Here is a 17,500-nt window from a genome sequence, read left to right on the forward strand (position 1 = left end):
TGGGTTGGCTAGTTTGTCCAGGGGGGTCAAGGGGGGTTGCTGGCCCTCCTCCTCCTCTAGCTCCTCTTCACTGGGCGGGGGCGCAGGGAAGTCGGCGTCCTGCCCCTCTCCTTCTACCACTGGTTCCGGGGGCGGAGGGGGCTCGTGGGGAGGGACAGGAGGGTCTGTGGGTTCGGCGGGGACCTCTTCAGGGGGAGGAGGGGAGTGTTTTTTAGGGGGTGAGGGCGGGGGAGCGGTGGGCATGGTGGGGGTGGTGGCTGCACCCCCCTGCTGCTGCTGGACGCAGTTGCCCATGGAGACAGAGGCTGATGACTCCATGACGGAGGAGGACATGCGGAAGTTCTGATTGTCAATCTGAACGGTCACGTCGCGGAAGGCCATCAGCAGCTTGCTGGCGCTGCGGGGCAGGTCGCCTGTATTCTCCCCACCTGACATGCTCTGGAGAAAAGCCTGGTCCAACCCTCCTCCTCCCACTTCCCCTCCGGCCGCACTGAAGGACTCTGCACTGAACTGGTAGGCCCCTCCTTCCTGGAGGGAGCACATGGTCTTCAGGCTCCAGTTGCTGAGTGCGTCGTCGATGGACTTTGCCAACGACTGCACCTGCTCTGTGAATGAGTCCTCCAGGTCGGTCAGGGTGCCGCCCACTGTGGCGGGCAGTGATGGCGAGCGCACTAGGGGGATACCCGCCAGGCTGCAGCCTTCGGCCAGCGCCCGCTCGGCAGAGAAGCCCTCAGCGTTCTGCACGCGCACCTTGCGCATGGAGATGCGCCGCGGCAGGCGACTCTCCAGCAGGGAGTTGCGGATCTTCTCGAAGTTCTTGCTGAGCTGGTACTGGCGGAAGGCGGTCTGGATCTTGGTGGCAGCGCGGCGGGAGATGAGGTGGCCGCCGTATTTGTGCTCTAACATTTCGATCTGGAAAACAAGGAGGAGAGGGAGACAGGAGAGGTATGAGTGAAACTGAGCTGCTTGGATATTTGAACGCTACATGCAGCAGTTGACAGTACAAGGCAGTTGGGTAACAAAACATTCTATGACATGAAGAGGGGATTTGCCTGTAGGCAGAGGAGTTGGAGATAAAAGCAGGAAGACAACACAAATACAAAGGACATAATACCACTTAGCACTTGGTTCTCCCTCAAGATGAACAAGATGCCGTCTCTACACACCAGCATCCACATTTACAAAGACATGCCCTGAATACCTCTTCTTTAAATTGCCAAAAATACAATGAATGTGATACTTTCCAATCAAATAAGGCTGCAGTTACTCCAAATGACAAGAGGTGACCATGACGACTTTTCAAACACAATGACATTGATAGGATCTAATGCAAATGGACATGAACCTGAACATGTAAACGTTAAGGTCACAAAAATGGGACGGACAATTTAGAGAGAGGTAAAGAGAGAGAGGAAGGTAAAGAGAGAGAGGAAGGTAAAGAGAGAGAGGGAGGTAAAGAGAGAGAGGAAGGTAAAGAGAGAGAGGAAGGTAAAGAGAGAGAGGAAGGTAAAAATAGAGAGAGAGGGAAACAGAATGAGGGAGGTAAAGAGAGAGAGGGAGGTAAAGAGAGAGAGGGAGGTAAAGAGAGAGAGAGGAGGGTAAAGAGAGAGAGGGAGGTAAAGAGAGAGAGGGAGGTAAAGAGAGAGAGGGAAACAGAATGAGGGAGGTAAAGAGAGAGAGAGAGGTAAAGAGAGAGGGGGGGGTAAAGAGAGAGAGGGAGGTAAAGAGAGAGAGGGAGGTAAAGAGAGAGAGGGAGGGAAACAGAATGAGGGAATGAGTTAGACAAAAAAGTAAGAGGGTAGAATATGAATGAGAAATGAAATCACAAAATGAAAGGTGCCTGTATGAAGGAGGCATTATGTGATTTTATTATCAATTTAATAATAATAATTGTGTCTGTTTTAGGTTGGCAGCACATTCTATTATATATATACAGTGGCTTGCTTACAACCTGGAATTAAAATCGATTTTGGGGGGGGTTGTATCATTTGATTTACACAACATGCCTACCACTTTGAAGATTCAAAATATTTTTATTGTGAAACGAACAAGAAATAAGACAACAAAAATTGAAAACTTGAACGTGCATAACTATTCCCCCCCCCCCAGAGTCAATACTTTGTAGAGCCACCTTTTGCAGAAATTACAGCTGCAAGTCTCTAGGGGTATGTCTCTATAAGCTTGGCACATCCAGCCACTGGGATTTTTGCCCATTCTTCAAGGCAAAACAGCTCCAGCTTCTTCAAGTTGGATGGGTTCCGCTGGTGTATAGCAATCTTTAAGTCCTACCACAGATTCTCAATTGGATTGAGTTCTGGGTTTTGACTAGGCCATTCAAAGACATTTAAATATTTCCCCTTAAACCACTCAAGTGTTGCATTAGCACTATGCTTGGGGTCATTGTCCTGCTGGAAGGTGAACCTCTGTCCCAGTCTCAAATCTCTGGAAGACTGAAACAGGTTTCCCTCAAGAATTTCCCTGTAATTAGCGCCCCTTATCATCCCTTCAATTCTGACGAGTTTCCCAGTCCCTGCCAATGAAAAACATCCTCACAGCATGATGCTGCCACCACCATGCTTCACTGTGGGGATGGTGTTCTCTGGGTAATGAATGGTGTTGTGTTTGCTCCAGACGTAGAGTTTTCCTTGATGGCCAAAAAGCTCAATTTTAGTCTCATCTGACCAGAGTAACTTCTTTCATATGTTTGTGGAGTCTCCCACATGCCTTTTGGCAAACACCAAACATGTTTGCTATTTTTTTCTGGACACTCTTCCGTAAAGCCCATATCTGTGGAGTGTACAGCTTAAAGTGGTCCTATGGACAGATACTCCAATCTCCGCTGTAGAGCTTTGCAGCTCCTTCAGGGTTATCTTTGGTCTCTTTGTTGCCTCTCTGACTAATGCCCTCCTTGCCTGGTCCGTGAGTTTTGGTGGGCGGCCCTCTCTTGACAGGTTTGTTGTGGTTCCATATTCTTCCCATTTTTTTTTTTTACAATGGATTTAATGGTGCTCTGTGGGATGTTCAAAGTTTCTGATATTTTTTTATAACACAACCCTGATCTGTACTTCTCCACAACTTTGTCCCTGACCTGATTGGAGAGCTCCTTGGTCTTCATAGTGCCGCTTGCATGGTGGTGCCCCTTGCTTAGTGGTGTTGCAGACTCTGGGGCCTTCAGAACAGGTGTATATATACTGAGATCATGTGACAGATCATGTGACACTTAGATTGCACACAGGTGGACTTTATTTAACTAATCATGTGACTTCTGAAGGTAATTGATTGCGCCAGATATTATTTAGGGGCTTCGTAGCAAAGGGGGTGAATACATATGCATGCACCACTTTTCATTTTTGAATTTTTTTGTATTTTTTGAAACAAGTAATTTTCTTCATTTCACTTCACCAATTTGGACTATTTTGTGTACGTCATCACATGAAATCCAAATAAAAATACATTTAAATTACAGGTTGTAATACAACAAAATAGGAAAAACGCCAAGGAGGGTGAATACTTTTGCAAGGCACTGTAATATTATAATATTAGTGGGTGCTTGTATTTGTCCTATGTCACAGGTACAAGTGTGTATTACACACATGTGAATTGAAAATATGTTTTTTGCTGTCGCAACTCCCCCTGAAATACCCTCGGAGAGGGGGGTCACAGATACGGTCTTCAGCAGCATGGTATTATACAGTATAGTAGAGTGGGGTCACAGATACGGTCTTCAGCAGTATGGTATTATACAGTATAGTAGAGTGGGGTCACAGATACGGTCTTCAGCAGCATGGTATTATACAGTATAGTGGAGTGGGGTCACGGCCAGGGTCTTCAGCAAGAGATGCTGATAGTAAATGATCTTGACAGAAAAAAAGGCATATTTAGGAGAGGGAGAAAAATGTGTTACTATCTGTCTCATATCTGTGTGGCCAAAACGTTCATTGTCAATAAATCAGAACCACTATCTGTGGGTGCAATTGAGATGCACTCTACTCTCTCTTCTACACTGAATAACCTGAAAGCTATTAATTGTGCCTGGAAATAAACGACTGTGAGATAAAAAGGCAGTTCTGATTTGATTTGGGTAGGGATAAAAAAATGCATGGAACCTTTACCAACTCTCTTCACAGAACAATCAAATTCTATATATTTCTTGAGTTTCTTTGCATGTGATGGCTGTGGCAATCTCTGGCCTATGGATGTGTCAGTTATACCCTCTTCAGTTAAACTGTGTCAACCCTTTACACTATCCCTATGGGTTGATCTCTCCAATGTTCTCTGAGAACATTAAAAATGTGGTGCTATTCTCCATCTTGTCACAAGGTTTCTCAACATATGTCTGCTCCGTTGAGGACTTGAACCGAGGACAGGATCCGAAATATATATGGATTGAGTCCGTTCACATCAAATATCCCCCCTGTGGCTCAAAGGCAATTGGGCGAATGGTTTTAGAAGGGATTGCGGGGCCACCAGGGGATCAACGTGATACTTTCAACTACTACTCCGCAGTCCCAAGCAAAGTCACCTGCATCCTATAGACTTCTATGGGGAAGAACAGATAGCCATGCAATAATGCACACTAGGCTTTGCAATTTGCGATAAGTGGGGTGGCTGCAGCATGATGCAATCTCGGCCCATTGTCATTTGGAGAACTCCATCCCTTAGAAAGGCTCTTTAGAAAACCGAAATGACACTGAGAAATCCATCTTATCTGATCCCTTTTACATTGCACTGCAGCGAGGCCTCTGTGAGAAAGGGAAGAGATGTTGGGAGAATATTAAAGTCGTTCTGAATGAGCCTGGCCCTTTAAGCTATAGTCTATAGTCTCTGTGAGGCATCTCAGAATGAGAACATCGCTTTCTCTTCCCGCAGACCGGTATTGGACCTTGCCTTGAATATTCATCACTTTTTATCTATCTGGAATGTTCAGACAGACGGAACTTTGAGTACACACTCAAAATGACAAAATCAGCTTCGTCACTCTGCTGACTTCGTCTGGACAGAATGGGTAGGCTTTAAAAAACAGAGTTAAGGTAATAACCACAACCCATCCCTCAGAGAGTTGTCACTCGTCAAAACCAATGACAGAAATAATGTCTGAGGCAGAGGTAGCCTTGGATCTGAGCCGGGAGCTGGGAGGGGGCTGCGTTTGATTAAAGGCGTCAGTTTGGCTTGTTTGTTTTGCCTTCCGAATGAGTTGGTAGGGGACGGCGCATAAAGAATTTAGGTCCCATCACAGCTTTACCTAAGCCTGTATCTCTCTGGTACATTCTGCCATCTCCATTAGACACTGAAAGCCTGGGTGAGCAGGAGAGAGAGATGGTGGGATGGAGGGGGAAGGTGGGTAGTGGAACTAAAAGAGGTAGACTGAGAGGCAATGGAGATATGGTAGAGCAGGGCTCTCCAACCCTGTTCCTGGAGAGCTACCCTCCTGTAGGTTTTCACTCCAACCCTGTTCCTGGAGAGCTACCATCCTGTAGGTTTTCACTCCAACCCTGTTCCTGGAGAGCTACCATCCTGTAGATTTTCACTCCAACCCTGTTCCTGGAGAGCTACCATCCTGTAGGTTTTCATTCCAAATCTGTTCCTGGAGAGCTACCATCCTGTAGGTTTTCACTCCAACCTTGTTCCTGGAGCGCTACCATCCTGTAGGTTTTCACTCCAACCCTGTTCCCGGAGAGCTACCATCCTGTAGGTTTTCACTCCAACCTTGTTCCTGGAGAGCTACCATGCTGTAGGTTTTCACTCCAACCCTGTTCCTGGAGAGCTACCATCCTGTAGGTTTTCACTCCAAACCTGTTCCTGGAGAGCTACCATCCTGTAGGTTTTCACTCCAACCTTGTTCCTGGAGAGTTACCATCCTGTAGGTTTTCACTCCAACCTTGTTCCTGGAGAGCTACCCTCCTATGTGGGGGGTAGCTCTCCAGGAACAGGGTTGGAGTTAAAACCTACAGGAGGGTAGTTCTCCAGGAAAGGGTTGGAGTGAAAACCTTCAGGATGGTAGCTCTCCAGGAACAGGGTTGGTTTTAACTCCAACCCTGTTCCTGGAGAGCTACCATCCTGAAGGTTTTCACTCCAACCCTTTCCTGGAGAACTACCCTCCTGTAGGTTTTAACTCCAACCCTGTTCCTGGAGAGCTACCCCCCACATAGGTTTTCACTCCAACCCTGTTCCTGGAGAGCTACCATCCTGTAGGTTTTCACTCCAACCTTGTTCCTGGAGAGCTACCCTCCTGTAGGTTTTCACTCCAACTCTGTTCCTGGAGAGCTACCATCCTGTAGGTTTTCACTCCAACTCTGTTCCTGGAGAGCTACCATCCTGTAGGTTTTCACTCCAACCTTGTTCCTGGAGAGCTACCATCCTGTAGGTTTTCACTCCAACCCTGTTCCTGGAGAGCTACCATCCTGTAGGTTTTCACTCCAACCTTGTTCCTGGAGAGCTACCATCCTGTAGGTTTTCACTCCAACCCTGTTCCTGGAGAGCTACCATCCTGTAGGTTTTCACTCCAACCTTGTTCCTGGAGAGCTACCGTCCTGTAGGATTTCACTCCAACCCTCATCTAGCGCACTTGATTCTAATAATTAGCTGGTTGATCAACTGAATCAGGTTAGTTACAACTGGGGATGGAGCGAAAACCTACAGGAGGGTAGCTCTCCAGGAACAGTTTTGAAAACTCTTCAAAGAAAAATCCAGAAATATTTAAATATTTAATATTTAAAAATGCTGAGGTGACACCGATCTAACATGAGGCAAATGGTATTTTGGGGTTATAATATGGTTTGATAACCAAACGTTACACACTAGGGGGTCAAAGGGCGAGAGCCAAGTGGACTTTATAGGACAGACAGAATTCACACACAACCAGGCCTTTGACCTGATGAGCGTATGGAGTTGCTGGTGATGAATTGAAACAAGACCAGTCTGTGTATGAGAGATGGGACTCTGCCTCTTTGCCACTGAATTATTAATACCCCAAGGCTTGCAGAAATAGCGCATTCAGAGTTTGTTTTCGGGGGGATGTTTATGCCAGGAATGAAAATGGTTTCCAATATTAAAGGTCAGACTTTCTATGGGGAACAATCTGTTTTTTTGAAGTGCTATTTTTTGTTCTGGCTTATCAGATCTGGCTATTCAGAGAAATGTGCTATGGATGGTATCTCTTGGCCTTCTCCCTGGCTGCATTCATCTGGGTGAATAGTCTCCAAGGACGAGCTGGCATTCACAGTCTGTCACGCAACCCATTCACTTCATCTCACCAAATGTCACGATACAGGTGGACAACAAAATGAACACGTACGCAAACCCAGCCTGAAGTCAATTATGAGCCAAACACACTTCAGGGATTTTGAAGAATTTTGTGTTCAGAAAAAGGTATCCTCAGTTGAATTTGTTCGTTCATCGTATTCATTGACGTTTAGCTTAGTGACCCATGTATATTTATGAGTGTCACCCTCAAATTGAGTTCTGGCACAGAGATTAAATAGCAGATGATTACATTTGCATGCAGCAAACACATAGTTGAGAGGGCACGACTAATGCTACCTCCTAATTATAAGCTCATTCATGTCAGGTCAGTTAATTTGCACCAGGAAAATGGTCAACTTTGCATGATTATGGCGTTATACTGTGCTTTGTAACATAAAAAGGGCTGCAGCTAATTCTGAGGAATAGAGCATCAATCAGAACAGCTCTTACTGTTTATCAGGAATGGAGATTCATTTGGTGCCCACAACGTAAGAGAGTCAGGCGATAACCTACAGTAGGTCAAGCACCTGGAGATTGGTGGCATCTTAATTGGGGAGGACGGGCTCGTGGTAATGGCTGGAGCACTGAGGTCGAGTAAGTAGTTGACTTATTGAGCATCGGCTTCAACCCTTTGAGGTTTATTAACCTTTGTTGTGAGAGGCAGTTGGAGATTCTACGTTCACTTCTCAAAAGGCATGAAGTGTGACAGTTCAACCGACGCAAAAAGCTGGCAGAAGATAAAAAACGAACTTGACAGGATTCCATCGACCCGTCTTTCAAAACATTTCATCTCTAGAGTATTGAATACGGGACACGATCAGTTTTCACTGCTCTCAGCATACCCAGCCAACGGTGTGATAAAATGTGCTAATCCACCCATTTTTAAGCATCAGCAGTTTAAAGACGCTCGGGTAAACATATTGAACTTTGAGACACGGAGTGCCTCTACCCCTCAACAAAAAAATCTGCCTTAAAAAGTTGGGTTGATGTGGATTACTTAGCTCGCATTTCCATAATGGCATTGTGAGATGTATTGCTCATAAATATCCCCTCTCTCTGGTGGAGGTTTGGAGTGTGATTATGAGGGAACACAGGCAGTCTGATAACATCCCTCACCCCGCCGCTGAGAAACATTACAGAGATAAATGTAGTTTGATTAATGAGGCTCGAATCCAATGCTTTCTCAAGAAGGAATCTGCGGAACAAAAAGGCAATTATGGGCCCAGAGACAAAATTGAGGGAATTCGACAAATGGGACTCAGGAAAAAGCCGTTAGAGGAGGGAGCCTTCATCAACCAGCCTATCAACTGGGACACTTGTACAACTAATGCTATTAGACCAATGGTTCTTTTACAGGACTGACTGGACCCACAGTTTTTACTTGCAATAAGCTCTTCACTGCCGATACTACCTACAGAGCAGGCTATGCTGCGTAAATGTATTCTGTATAAAATCACATTGTGGCTCAGCTTATCCTTGAGCAAGGAGATTCTAATGACAGGAATATTGATGTCAGAATACACCAAAAGCCTTTTGTGAACACTACCTTTGCCCTGGTCATGATTAACTATGATTGTACTAATATACAATACTTACATTGCCAAATACCAAAATGTTGGTTCTGAAAAAAAACGTTTACGTTAAATATAGAGAGAGCAATATACTATGGCATTTATCCTATGAAAACTCTCTACGTGAGCACATACAGTTGAAGTCGGAAGTTTACATACACCTTAGCCAAATACATTTAAACTCAGTTTTTCACAATTCCTGAATCCTAGTAAGAATTCCCTATCTTAGGTTAGTTAGGATCACAGCTTTATTTTAAGAATGTGACATGTCAGAATAATGGTAGAGAGAATTATTTATTTCAGCTTTTATTTCTTTCATCACATTCCCAGTGGGTCAGAAGTTTACATACACTCAATTAGTATTTGATAGAATTGCCTTTAAATTGTTTAACTTGGGTCAAACGTTTCGGTTAGCCTTCAACAAGCTTCCCACAATAACTTGGGTGAATTTTGGCCCATTCCTCCTGACAGAGCTGGTGTAACTTACTCAGGTTTAGTGGCCTCCCTGCTCACACATGCTTTTTCAGTTCTGCCCACAAATTTTCTATGGGATTGAGGTCAGGGCTTTGTGATGGCCACTCCAACACCTTGACTTTGTTGTCCTTAATTAAGCCATTTTGCTACAACTTTGGAAGTATGCTTGGGGTCATTGTCCATTTGGAAGACCCATTTGCGACCAAGCTTTAACTTCCTGACTGATGTCTTGAGATGTTGCTTCGATATTTCCACATAATTTTCCTTCCTCATGACGCTATCTATTTTGTGAAGTGCACCAGTCCCTCCTGCAGCAAAGCACCCCCACAACATGATGCTGCCACCCCCGTGCTTCAAGGTTGGGATGGTGTTCTTCAGCTTGCAAGCCTCTCCTTTATTCCTCCAAACATAATGATGTTCATTATGGCCAAACAGTTATATTTTTGTTTCATCAGACCGGAGGACATTTCTCCAAAAAATACGATCTTTGTGCCCATGTGCAGTTGCAAACCGTAGTCTGGCTTTTTTATGGCGGTTTTGGAGCAGTGGCTTCTTCCTTGCTGAGCGGCCTTTCAGGTTATGTCAATATAGGACTAGTTTTACTGTGGATATAGATACTTTTGTACATGTTTCCTCCAGCATCTTCACAAGGTACTTTCCTGTTGCTCTGGGATTGATTTGCACATTTTGCACCAAAGTACGTTGATCTCTAGCTCCCAAGGATGAACCAGACTTGTGGAGGTCTACAATGTTTTTCCTGAGGTCTTGGCTGATTTCTTTTGATTTTCCCATGATGTCAAGCAAAGAGACACTGAGTTTGAAGGTAGGCCTTGAAAAACATCACCAGGTACACCTCCAATTGACTCAAATGATGTCAATTAGCCTATCAGAAGCTTCTAAAGCCATGACATCATTTTCTGGAATTTTCCGTGCTGTTTAAAGGCACAGTCAACTTAATGTATGCAAACTTCTGACCCACAGGAATTGTGATACAGTGAATTATAAGTTAAATAATCTATCTGTAAACAATTGTTGGAAAAATGACTTGTGTCATGCACAAAGTAGATGTCCTAACCGACTTGCCAAAACTATAGTTTGTTGATAAGAAATTTGTGGAGTGGTTGAAAAACAAGTTTTAATGACTACAAGCTAAGTGTATGTAAGCTTCCGACTTCACCTGTATAAACAGCCTTAGGGGCTGTTGCTGCAGTACTCAAGGTATCGTCCATGTGATGGGATCATTCTCACGCTAATCTGTGGCAGGACCTACTCCCCACCCGTAGGCTGTGAAATGAAACCTCATCTGGAGTTTCTCTCTCCGGACAGAAGATCAATCTAACACATCAGACATGTGAAGCAATGCTGACACACAGAGAGGGAGGCAGTGGTGGGGGGGTTTAAATCTTAATCAGGACTAGAGGTTAGCGTAAGAGAGATAAGGGGTGAAATAGGGGTGAGGGTGAGGGTGATAAGGGGTGAAATAGTGGTGACGATGAGGAAGAGTAGTGTTGAAATAGGGGTGAGGATGATGGAGATAATGGGTGAAACAGGAGTGAGGATGAGGGTGACAAGGGGTGAAATAGGGGTGAGGATGAGGGAGAGTAGGGTTGAAATAGGGGAGAGGATGAGGGTGATAAGGGGTGTATTAGGGCGATTAACTGTAAGTCGCTCTGGTTAACCTCTCTGCGAGTAAGGCTAGTTTCCTGAATTTCCGCCTGTCTGACGTGCCCAAAGTAAACTGCCTGTTCCTCGGGCCCAGAAGCTAGGATATGCACATAATTGGTAGGACACTCTGCAGTTTCTAAAACTGTTTAAAAAATGTCTGTCAGTATAACATAACTGATATAGCAGGCGAAAACCTGAGGAAAATTGATTCGTAAAAAAAAATTGTTGAGCTTGGAATGACTTCCAATGCAATGCTATTGAAAGATCTTATTTCCGCCTCCCAGACTGCAGTTCCTATGGCTTCCACTAGATGTCAACAGTCTTTATACAAGGTTTAAGACTTGTTTTTTTGAAAAATTAAGTATTTGTTGTCGTTCCAAGTTGAGCACCAGGGCAAAAGTAGTATTTTTTCAAGCGTGAATGTGGGCGCACTCTTCATTCTTTTCCTTTGCTATTGAACATACTATTCTCCGTCTGAAATATTATCCTTTATTTAGATATTAGACCATTAATAAAAAACATAGTTTGGACGAACATTGCTGGTAACATTTTGGAATCCTTTGTATGCATGTTGAAAGACTGGATTATTGAATTCGTTTTTGGGATATAAAGAAGGACTTTATTGAACAAAACGACCATTCATTGTGTAGCTGGGACCCTTGGGATTGCAACCAGAGAAATATCTCCAAAGGTAAGTGATTTATTTTATCGCTATTTATGATTTTGTGTTGCTAGTGCTGGTTTGAAAGATATGTTGACATGGGGCTCTGTCCTCAGACAATCAAATGCTATGCTTTCGCCGTAAAGCCTTTTTGAAATATGACAACGCAGTTAGATTACCAAGGTTCTAAGCTAAAGAATCATGTATGACATTTGTATTTTCATGAATGTTTAATATTCCGATTTTGTATTTTGAATTTGGTGCGCTCCGATTTCACCGGATTTTGTCGAATTTGATCCCGCTAGCGATCTTCGCGCTAAGAGGATAAGAGTGTCTGATAAATGACTAACACGTAAATGAAGGCACTGTATATGGTTCAGCAAGTTGTTGTTTTTACACCTTGAGAACTACACTGGTCGCTTACAAGTCTCTCTCTCTTTTCTCTTTCTCTGGTCTTGAGGTGTGACTGATGATCTGTGTGAGAGCTGGAAATGGAAAGGTTACCTTACCTGGTTGAAGGTCAGTGGACGGAATGGGAATGGAAAGGTTACCTGGTTGAAGGTCAGTGGACAGCATGGGAATGGAAAGGTTAACTGGTTGAAGGTCAGTGGACGGAATGGGAATGGAAAAGTTACCTGGCTGAAGGTCAGTGGACGGGATGGGGAATGGAAAGGTTACCTGGCTGAAGGTCAGTGGATGAGATGGGGAATGGAAAGGTTACCTGGTTGAAGGTCAGTGGATGAGATGGGGAATGGAAAGGTTACCTGGTTGAAGGTCAGTGGATGAGATGGGGAATGGAAAGGTTACCTGGTTGAAGATCAGTGGATGAGATGGGGAATGGAAAGGTTACCTGGCTGAAGGTCAGTGGATGAGATGGGGAATGGAAAGGTTACCTGGTTGAAGGTCAGTGGACGGAATGGGAATGGAAAGGTTACCTGGTTGAAGGTCAGTGGATGAGATGCGGAATGGAAAGGTTACCTGGCTGAAGGTCAGTGGATGGAATGGGAATGGAAAAGTTACCTGGTTGAAGGTCAGTGGATGAGATGGGGAATGGAAAGGTTACCTGGCTGAAGGTCAGTGGACGGGATGGGGAACGGAAAGGTTACCTCGTTGAAGGTCAGTGGACGGGATGGGGAATGGAAAGGTTACCTCGTAGAAGGTCAGTGGACGGGATGGGGAATGGAAAGGTTACCTCGTTGAAGGTCAGTGGACGGGATGGGGAATGGAAAGGTTAACTTGTTGAAGGTCAGTGGATGAGATGGGGAATGGAAAGGTTACCTGGTTGAAGGTCAGTGGACGGGATGGGGAATGGGGTGGTCAAAGCCCCTCATATGCAGTGTCAAGGCCCCTCATATGCAGTGTCAAGGCCCCTCATATGCAGTGTCAAGGCCCCTCATATGCAGTGTCAAGGCCCCTCATATGCAGATGAGTGTCTGATGAATCCAACGTCTCAGATGAATGGGATGATGAGAACACACACACACACACACACACACACACACACACACACACACACACACACACACACACACACACACACACACACACACACACAACACACACACATGCATGCACAGGCACACATACACACACAGAGTTGACAAACAGACGCCCACGCGCACGTACACACACGCGCCATGTAAATGAGATGTGAGACACAGAACAGGGAGATGGGTCTCTGTATGTTAGCAGGGCCATCACACATGGGTGATTTCCTGAACACATACTACATGTACAGTAGAGTTTCTAGTCTAGACATATGGCAACTCTGAACATATGATGTTAAGGTGAAAACAACATTAGACAAACAGACCAGAAGAGAAGACATGAGTTTAGTCCATGCAAGCAGCACAACCACCATCGGGAATATTACTTCATGCTGTTACCATGACGATGTATCATTTACACAAGAGAATGTGTGATTGTGTGAGTTGAGAGAAAGAGTCGGTGGGAAGTAACTAAATGTTTTCCATTTAAAAACCTCCCAGACACTTAGACACACAGTGTGAGCCAATCGTTAAACAGCAAGCTGCCACACAGCAGAAGAAGGTGCTGTGAGAACAGAACACACACCGCCTCAGTAGAAGGTCACTGTTCCACATCTGTTCAAAAGACAAAAGCCATGTTATGTCAATGAAGGTGAAAATGACAGTGTTGATGATGATGATGATGATGATGACTCATGTTAATGTAGAAGACAGCAAGACTCAACAACCCAAAACACCCTAAGAACACCTGCAGAGCCAACTTCAAAGGCAAATAATGTCAATCAACTGCCAGCCGAGGCCAATCCACAAAAAAACAGCCATAACAGACAAACAATCCCAGATGAACCAAATCAACAACAGCCTCAACAGACAAAACAAACAGCCTTGACCTCAGACAGAACCTCAACAAACGACCACAAAGACCACAAAGACATACAGTACAACCCAAGCCGAGCCCCCCTCTCCCCTACCCCCGCCCATATCACACCGTCCCCCCCACCCCCACACACCCTACCTGCTTGTTTTTGAGGTCGAGCGAGAGCTCGTAGTCGGAGGTGGCGGAGTGCGAGCAGGCCCCGTTGCGCTGCACCCTCATGGGGGAAGCTGTGTGGTGCAGGCTGGCCCTCCTCCCCGCCGCTCCCCCCCGGGCCTCTGCCCCATCCTCCTCCTCCTCCACCTCAGCCTCTACTGCTGCCTCCCCCTCATGCTGCTGCTCCTGCTGCGAATCCACCACCTCTTTCTGCTTTATCTCCTCCTCCTCCTTATCTCCTCGCTCTCCCTCCTCCTGCTCGAGTTCCCCTCCGCTTGGTGAGCGGGAGGCTGCGGGGGTGACCTCCTGCTGTGTTTCGCCCACGCTCGTGCCCTCTGGTTTAGGCTGAGGCTGGGGTTCAGGTTGGGGCTGGGCTTGGAGCTCAGGCTGCTGGGGTTGGACCTGGGGCTGGAGCTCCCCTTCTCCCTCTCTCTTTCCCTCCTCACCTGAGGGTGAGTCTGGAGGAAGGTCATCGCTGCAGAAAGGAGGAGAAAACGGCAGAGTGAGGGTTCTGCTTCCTGCTGGCTGACCTTTGACCTCTTCTCCAGGCTGGCTGGGTCGTAGTAGGGGGTTTGACCTCTGTGTGAACCTCTCTCTGTGTCTCTGGTGATACGAGGTGTGTGCAGGGTCAGAAGAACAGGAGTCTGTCAGTTTGTCTGTGTGTCAGCAGAGGCTGTCCGGTATAGACAGCACAAGCACAGAACAGAGGACACTATACGACCACAGTGCATTTCAGTTTCAGTATTCAAAAGAGGACAGACACACTGCATCAACACCACACAGAGGAGTTATTATGAGGACACACCAAGAACAACTTTGGGGGAATCCGACAGCGACACACAGACATGGGATACAGTCATGCAGCTACAGGGTAAGTACAGGCCTAGACTGCCTTCACTTGGGCAGCCTGAGGTGTGTGTGTGTGTGTGTGTGTGTGTGTGTGTGTGTGTGTGTGTGTGTGTGTGTGTTTGTGTGTGTGCGTGCGTGCGTGCGTGTGTGTGTGTGCGTGTGTGCTTGCATTAGCAAGTGTGAGATAGCACGTGTGTGCATGTGAGCACCCGTGATTGTGTGTGTGCGTACAAGCGTGTGTGTGTGTGTGTTGGCTTTTAAAAAGGGAATGGGGATTTCCGTGAAGTGTGACCTGCCGTGGGCATTGCACTGTACACAGGACCACAGCATACTGTAGCTACTGTTGTGTTGTTGGGGACTCTGGGACTGTCACAGTGTTTGATGGAGTGACTGACAGAGTGGGGACTCAGCTGTCAGCGGGGTGGCTAGTGATATTACTCTGGGACCATGAGGCTCTTTGTCTTACTCTGTTGCTCCTCCCCTCTTCCTCTCTACTCTGCTGGCCGTTTCTGTGTGACCATCACTCTGTTCTTCCCCTTCCTCTCTCATCTTCTCTCAAATGCTGTCTAATCTCTCTTTAAAAAAAAAGTTGTACTTTTTAACCCTTTTTCTCAGTGATATCCAATTGGTAGTTACAGTCTTGTCCCATGGCTGCAACTCCCGTACGGACTTGGGAGAGTTGAAGGTCGAGAGCCATGCGTCCCCGAAACACGACCCTGCCAAGCCGCACTGCTTGCTTAACTCGGAAGCCAATCTCACCAATGTGTAGGAGGAAACAGCGTACAACTGGTGACCGAAGTCAGCGTGCATGTGCCCCAGTCCGCCACAAGGAGTCACTAGAGCGCGATGGGACAAGGACATCCCAGCTGGCCAAACCCACCCCTAACCCGGATTAATTGTGCACCGCCTCATGAGTCTCCCAGTTGCGGCCGGCTGCGACTCAGCCTGGGATCGAACCCGGGTCTGTAGTGACGCCTCTCTCTCTCTCTCTCTCTCTCTCTCCCTCACCTCCTTCTTGTGCTCTCCCCCGTCCTTCTCCCACTAGTCTCCTTCCTCTCTCCACACCCCTACCTCCTTACTTTCTAAACCTCAATCTCTCTCTCTCTCTCTGAATTGCCAAGGCCTGATAAAGCCTCTCACTGCCCCATAGTGGAGCCCAGAACCCCAGTGTTGCTGACAGACAATCTCCTATCACATCTCTGAAACTGACAGACTGATCACAGCACTCTAGCCACTACACAATATTACTGGTTCTCCAATGTCCAATGTGTGAGCCACAACAAGTAACGAGCCAGTCTGTTGGGAACTACCAATAAAACATGTCTTGTCCTCTGATAGAAAAACACAAATCCATGGTAAGTATGAGAAAAATAATAACTTAGATGTAACATAAAGTATGTTTCTATGGGAGTGTGAATGCAAGACAAAGAAGTGTTAGTGTTCTCTTGATAAAACTTTTATAGGTCAGCCCACATTTCTGAGGGAAAGTGACTGGCAGCTTTTCATGTCTTTATCTGAGTTGCTGAGCCACTTTAGTGTTCTAGATCTACGTCAGGCCAGATGATGATTGATGTATGACACGGCCTTCATTTCCCCCCGGTTTCAACTCTGAGAGGAGTTTCATGGAACTGAACCACATGATTCAGTTCTTTTGGAGAGGAGTTTCATGGAACTGAACCACATGATTCAGTTCTTTCTGAGAGGAGTTTAATGGAACTGAACCACATGATTCGGTTCTTTTGGAGAGAATTCTGTGCTACGTTTGGTTCTTCGTCTTCGTAGCTCTACGGTCGACAGTTTCAAGAACTTGAGGAGTTTTCATGGACACATGAAAGAAAGCAAGAGAAAGAGAGAAAAATATAAAGAGAGTGAGGAAGATAGATTTTGGTATGCTAGGTAGGCACACACAGGCAAGTGTTAAAGGCATGTGTCCTTGGTGCTCCGCAGTACTGCAGGGATGTGTTGTATATGTGTGTGTGTGTGTGTGTGTGTGTGTGTGTGTGTGTGTGTGTGTGTGTGTGTGTGTGTGTGTGTGTGTGTGTGTGTGTGTGTGTGTGTTTGTCTTTATTACTGTCCAGTATAATGTCCTTTAAAATGGTGGAATCCATCCTGGGGTTTCACAACACTCTCTGCTTAAAAGCTCTTGTTTAATGCACTATTAAAATGACCCCTGAATGTCTCTGAAATCGTGAATATTCAGGCCATGTTTTGGAGCGATCACATTTCCTCTTCTTTGACAGTGGCTGTGACCGTAGTGAGCAAAAAATCTGAACATTTCAGCAAAACATATGCAGCGCCGCAAACGAGTACTGGAAGAGGAGATTCCCCCCGAGGGTGCTAAAACAGGGCTCTGCAGCGAATACAGAGCTGCAGTCAAAACAGCATACTGTGGTGCCGCATCATCATCAAAGCAAGATGGAAAAATCTAGCTAATTCACCCAAACCTCAGAGATGAAGAAAATGAACACAGAGAGGGGGGACTGGAGTGCTGTGTCATGTATGTCATGTCTGTTTGTGTGTG

General features: G+C 45.9%; 1 protein-coding gene across 3 annotated transcripts in view; it reads right to left on the reverse strand.

The window, feature by feature from the left end:
* LOC139392500 (IQ motif and Sec7 domain ArfGEF 3a) overlaps window positions 1-17,500 on the reverse strand; it is a 180,034-nt gene that overhangs the window by 76,212 nt on the left and 86,322 nt on the right. For 2 of the 3 annotated variants that reach the window (XM_071140497.1, XM_071140498.1), the window contains exons 3-4: window positions 14,116-14,605; window positions 1-912 (exon numbers count right to left, since the gene is read on the reverse strand). The exon at window positions 1-912 is cut by the window's left edge and continues 332 nt beyond it. In XM_071140497.1, coding sequence (XP_070996598.1) covers window positions 1-912; window positions 14,116-14,605 — 1,402 coding nt within the window. The remainder of the gene's footprint in view (window positions 913-14,115; window positions 14,606-17,500) is intronic. The other variant, XM_071140500.1, reaches the window with a different exon arrangement.

This window comes from Oncorhynchus clarkii, chromosome 33 (assembly GCF_045791955.1).
Source record: "Oncorhynchus clarkii lewisi isolate Uvic-CL-2024 chromosome 33, UVic_Ocla_1.0, whole genome shotgun sequence".
NCBI classification, from domain to species: domain Eukaryota; kingdom Metazoa; phylum Chordata; class Actinopteri; order Salmoniformes; family Salmonidae; genus Oncorhynchus; species Oncorhynchus clarkii.